The sequence below is a fragment of the Sycon ciliatum genome, chromosome 1 (genome assembly GCF_964019385.1).
Source record: "Sycon ciliatum chromosome 1, ocSycCili1.1, whole genome shotgun sequence".
In the NCBI taxonomy this organism is placed as follows: domain Eukaryota; kingdom Metazoa; phylum Porifera; class Calcarea; order Leucosolenida; family Sycettidae; genus Sycon; species Sycon ciliatum.
The window spans coordinates 45,409,515-45,415,677 of record NC_088643.1 but is presented as its reverse complement, the minus strand read 5'-3'; the positions used below and the strand labels follow the sequence as shown (position 1 = coordinate 45,415,677).

At 48.0% G+C, this 6,163-nt stretch overlaps 1 protein-coding gene across 1 annotated transcript in view; it reads right to left on the bottom strand.

Annotated features, from left to right (window-relative positions):
• The window catches only part of LOC135828428 (small ribosomal subunit protein uS9m-like), a 25,705-nt gene extending 22,381 nt beyond the window's left edge, over positions 1–3,324 (bottom strand). Inside the window, exons 1-2 of the mRNA XM_065340881.1 lie at positions 3,175–3,324; positions 825–1,028 (exon numbers count right to left, since the gene is read on the bottom strand). Coding sequence (XP_065196953.1) covers positions 825–1,028; positions 3,175–3,207 — 237 coding nt within the window. The 5' untranslated portion in view covers positions 3,208–3,324. The remainder of the gene's footprint in view (positions 1–824; positions 1,029–3,174) is intronic.
• Positions 3,325–6,163: the final 2,839 nt, after the last annotated feature.

Here is a 6,163-nt window from a genome sequence, read left to right as displayed (position 1 = left end):
GCACACACACCACGTGGCAATCCAACAAAATATGGGAATCACATGCGGCAAAGAAGACGGCAGGACAGTACACACAAGTCAACAGACGATAGTGCAAACACGTGATCTTCAACATGCAAGTGTACTCTGCAATACTATATAAGTCTAAAAGTGGGTATAGCATGCATCATGTCAGTACCATGTCAGTATACCTGCCGGCAGGGGATGTGCAAACAAGACATTTTCTCTTCTCAGCATTACCACAAGCAAGAGTACATGGTCCCCAAAAGTGTGCAACTGTCTGCACAACCTCTATACAGTCGTGCGACGGCAGAACTTCACATCACGTGACATGGTTCAATAGGTTACGCTGGCGAACAGTGCAAAGTGACCACAAGTTTTAGTTGAACCCAAAGCAGGGTTGCGCACAACCCTGTATCTATCATGCACAGAGTGCACATAATATGTACGGGTTCGTCACGTGATGTGAAGTTCTGTCGTCGCAAAACCCATAGCTGGAGTTGCACACTCTTGGGGTTAAGTACTCTTGCCGCAAGAGACAATGACCCTCGACCCAGAGCATGCAAAATCGGAATACACCGTCTATCAGGCATGTGACGCCAGGATTTACACACATGTGACAAATCGGCAGTGCGTACATTATGGCGGTACGTGACGGTCCGAGGTGTAACCCCCCAGTGGTCACTTTGTATGGCTTGCAACACATCATGTCAAGTCATGTGAAGCTCTATTACCACAGCACTGTAGAGACAATATGCAGGCAGTTGTACACTCTTGAGCATCAAGTACTAGTGATGACAGCAAGTGATTAAGTATGAACGTACCACGTGACCCAGGAGAGGGTACTTGCCGTGTTCATACAGGAAGGTTTTCATCGTCAGCTCTCCGACATGACCATCGATGATGTCGTTCATCGACCCACCTTGCTCTTCATATTTACTATCCGCTCGTCCTCCACCGAAGCATCGCAGCGCTATCGCGTGCCGGGCAGCACACGGTCTAGCCAGCGATTCCAACGCTGGCTTTGCCTGCACACGCCAGCCAACCACACACACACACACACGTATCCGTTCGTAAACACCCATACACACGCGTGCCCGCGTGCACACACACACACACACATGCATACACACACATGTAATCAGCTGAAGAATTAGTACAAGGCTACAACACTTGTAGCTGTTCTTTCCTTTGCTTGGTGACTGGTCAGCATCCTACACGCCAAAGACATATTCCCCAGTCTTCTTTGCTAAGTGATGCACCCTTGTGGCGGGAGTAGTGGACAGTGTTCATGCCAGTAATTGCGTTCCCACGGCATGGTGGCAATGCTGGTAGCATAGACTTAGCTCTATCGGGGGGCTCGCGTAGAAGTGCTATGCCGGAGATGTTGAGCAGCGCATGGTATTTTGCAAAACCAGCACGATACTTCGATGGATATAGCTGGAGATGAAGGTTGTAGAACCCAACCAGGAACACCATGAGGATTGTCCACCACCGCCACCGCAAACGTATTCAACTCTATTCATATTTGCGGTGTTACATGTCAAACCACAGCGAGAACAGTGACACCGTAGTGGCTATTGGTGTGGTCAAGCTAACAAGAGCGCCAGGTCATAGCAAGGCAAATGTCGCAAATGGGCTCGCTTTTCCACGAAAACGGCTGAATGTTTGGGGCTCTTGGCCGCTTCCAGGTGTTTCTGTACGCGGTGAATCACCTGTGCTCAGTGCATTTGACCTTTCCTAGCACGCTTTTTTTCCGAAATAAATCAAGTTGAAGAAGACAGTAGAAATGGCTGAATATTGCGTCCAGGAAAGCACGTTCTACGGCCGTCTCCAAGCTACCTATCTCCCAGACACTCTCTCAGAGGAACTATGGAGGGTCAAAGAGCACAATCCTTCACGCTTGGACGCAGCGTGAACACCTCTTCTACTGAGCGCGATGTCTTCTCTCTGAGTGATAATGGCGGCGATGTTCGCGATGGCTGATGCACTGAAAATCGAAGTTAGGACAATCTAACCGGAGAAAACGTCTGAATTTTTGACTGAATCCTCTCTGAAGTGGGTTCTTGCCGCATGGAAAATTATAGGAAAATCGACCGGGGCAATATCGCCTTGGCCACGCTGTCCTTCGGCGGGAATTACAAAGTATGTTCGAACGACGATGAAGATGACGATTCCGCTAGTGTCCACCGCGTCCCCTAGTGTCGAAAATCGACCGTCGCCATTTTTCTGCTGTGTCCGCGAGCTGCACTCAAAACTCGATGACGCAATGTATGCGCAAACACCCTGCGCACTGCACGCGCTGAGATCCCTATCATAAGTGGGATCATTTCAAGTCCACCCTAGTTTGGGGATTTCAGGGGGTGTCGGCCGTTGGGTGGTTCAATGGCCAATTGAGTCATCTTTCCAAGATTCCTTTTGAGTCTCTCTCCCCTCTCCCGGGAGACCCACGTGACCAGTTTTGGCAGTGAGCAAGTACACGTGTGTGTGTGTGTGTGTGTGTGTGTGTGTGTCATGGTGTGCGTGTGTGTGTGCGTACATGTGTGTGTGTGTGTGTGTGTGTGTGTGTGTGTGTGTGTGTGTGTGTGTGTGTGTGTGTGCGCTGCAACCGCTGTGTGCTATCGCGCCAAGGCATGAAACGTCACAAGTGCAGCCGTGGCTCGGCCAGAGCAACCAACACAGACCGTAGCTCCTTCTGTATCGTTTGCAATTGCGGTCGGCGTTTCAGTAGACCACAGGACCTATCCCGTCATCGCCCCTACTGTTCCGAACCTGCTCAACCCCCCATGGGGTCCGCATAGCCAGAATATGGCAGCGCGTCCAAGGTCCAAGGTGTGTGTGTGTGTGTGTGTGTGTGTGCGCGTGCGGTCAATTCATCAGTCTTGCAAGCTGTTGAATGGTGTAATCCCAGCACAAGTTGCTATGTCTAACATAGCTGTTCGCTATCATCGCTTACGCGATGGGCATGTCTGAGGTCTGAGGTGTGTGTGTGTGTGTGTGTGCACGGTCAAATAAGAGAGGCTGGATCATAGGGAAATTCTGCATTGAAACTGTATTAAAGCAATACAGATCAAAATGACAGTGTTTCAATCAGTGCACAACAGAGCAAGAATGGGTGGAACTTCTTGACAATACAGACTTATATCCTCAAATTTCACGTCAAGATTAACTCACCGCAGAGGACAAGAGCGCAGCCATCCTTTGCATAGGCCCACTTTCTCTATAGTCTACAGCATCATTTTCGATTACACTGACATAGTCATTGAATGAAGTCAATAATTATTATTTTCAGTTTGAACGTTTTCACACTGAAGTAAGTTTCGATCCTTGACAACTATTTTTTCCTTTTTTTTCTGTCTCGGCTCCGCTGCATGCATGCTATGCATGCGCCCGCGCGCACGCTGCATGCTGAGTACAAAAAATGTACAAGCGATTCAAGAGAGAGTAGTAAAATACCGGGAATTGACTACTTCATTTTCTCTTCTTTTTGTAGTGATCTGATCAGTGCGGTGATCATGGTGATCTACCAGTGATCTACGTCGCGCGCGGTAGATCTACATGCAAGCGGTACATGCAAGATGATCATGATGTGTGATGGCCTACAACAAGTAGGCTATGCATATGCTGATATGGTCAAGAGTACATAACTACCAGGGAGTCGTAAATACCGGTATTTTACGACTCCCTGATACTGTAACTACACAGTGTAGTTATGTACTCTTGATATGGTGATCAGTGTGATCATCGGGTCATTGCGTCACGTCAGCTGTCGAGTGCATGCATGAGAAGCAGCTTGCAAACCAAGTCAAGAAGATTCCGAATCCAAGCAGAAGGACAACAACAGCAAAAAAGTATTTCCAGTGAAATTTCAAGGAAACTGCAGTCGTCGCCAGTTGGCGCATCTTCGTAGCCCATTTACTAGTTCTAGCTCTTGAGGGAGCAGAGTATACTAGTAGTAGACCGTGCGGTTTGACAATGGCACCGAAGAATGGCCTTGATGTCGGCCATGGAGACGAGGAGTCACTGCTCGAATCGGCGGCACCTGAGTCGCCACCAGCCTGCTGCTTCGTTTTCCCGATTACCTGCGGTACCGTGGCCTTGAGTATTGTAACTCTTGTGCTGAGCATGTTTCCCGTGGCGTTCGGTGTGATGCTGCTGAGGAACCCGGCGTACTATGCCTCGGTTTTGCCCGAGCTGAAATACAGTGAACACATGGTGACTATGTATGCTGGGTCCATGCTGGGTTTGGGCCTCATGTTCGTACTGTTCTCACTGATGGCAATCGCTGGGGTAGCCAAGAGGAGGGCTAGCCTGATTGTGCCGCTCCTACTGATGGGAGTCTTCAGCTGCGTGCTGAGCTTCTTTGTTGTGCTGGACGCAATGAACCCAACAGTCACGCATGAGATCTACCGGCACTATCACCGCCGTGGCAATGTCTTCTTCTTCAGCCTGCTGCTGTTTTTGCTCAAGCTTTACTACACGATCACACTGTACCAGTGCTACAGCACTCTGTCCACCACTAAGCGCAGGCCCAGAACCTGCGATGCCACCCGTCGCGTCAGTCTCCCAGAGCCGAGCCTGGCCAAAGTGCAGCCAGTTTACCCTGTCATCCCGCCGATGAAAGACTTCCCACCAGCGTATGCCTAAACTAAGCACCGGGTTGATGCTTCACTACATAGATACTGATGTGTTGGGAGAAAGATTCAAAGAGCCCAATGCAAAGGCAAGCACATCGAAAACCCATCATCTATTCCGCTGCGTAGCATACAATGGCCTCACCGCTTCTACGTACATTCTAATCTAACGTTTGATTTGTTGCTTTGATGTTATCTCGGTTGTTTCATGCAAAGGCATTATTCAATTAATTCTCAGTACATGTGTTGGTGTGTGCGTGTGTGTGTGCCTAGGTCTGATTCTAAGCTAGCCTTGTTACAGAGAACTTCAGTCTTATAAATGGCTACACGTTTTATAGGAGAGGCCGCTAGTGTTTTGCTTGCGCGTACGCAACCGAACACCCGTGTGTGTGTCAGCTTTCCGCTTGCGTGAATTCACGCGTATGTGCTCGTTGTGCCTGTCGTGCTTGCTACGGTGTGTCTTGTGCTTAGCCGTCCGCAGCTGATCTTCGCGCACTGACTCGATCGGTTGTATTAACCACAGCATGTACGCTCTGTTCGCCCTATCACCTATTTTTTTTTATCCGCATTCGCATGCAGCCAGCCAGTCGTGTTCAATTTTGTTGCCACTCCTTTAAATCACCATTGTGTTATCTTGTTTCAAGTAAATTGTTTACCTGTGTATTGTCTTGTCATGCAGCTCATGTTAGACTACTGTAATAATTATTAGAGTTCAAGCATCTTTCCCAGGATGGCTGTGTTTGTGTGTACGTTCGCATGACCAGGCAAGTAAAGTTGTACATGCCCAGGAGTGTGTACGACAAAGTTGTACATTTCTAGGAGTGTGTATAACAAAGTTGTATGTGAGTGTGTACAGTCATGTCAGTGCCAGATGATAACCCTCGCTATCAGGGAGTAGTAAAATGGTATTTTATGGTGTTGTGTTCTAATCCTTCACTGTGGTGTGTGTTCTGTTTGCCCGTAAAGAGGCTTTTTAGTAAAAAATGTTATTCTACTACTCCCTGGTCGTTATAATAATGACCTGTTTGGAATTTTTGCCCACATTGCTGTCCGCGTTGATTTGTGTGCACAGCTTTGTCAGCACATGTATACACTACCCCTGGCCCTGATAATTCAGTACCCGATGCGATGTGCTGCTGATCATTATGATAGTCATACTTCCCACAAATACTGTGACAGGGAGTTGTAAGAAAACAGTATACTACAATCCGGGAACATACGTGTAGTTTCCGGCATGCACATTATTGTATTGTTGACTCCTCGTATAATGAACTTGCACACAGCGAGTTAATTTCATGATAAAGAGCGAACCCGTATACACAGCATGCAATGTCCATGTCCCTGGTTTGAACCAGGGAGTAGTAAAACGACACATTGCTACTCTCTGGTTTGAACCCATACAAAATTGACCTTCATAGCAAACACATTTCGCACCATGTCTTGTAGGGCCGCAGGTAAACTACCAGTAATAGTACAATCACACTGTCATGGGCCACATGCCAGTCATGGTGTATTGCTTGTAATTGTAT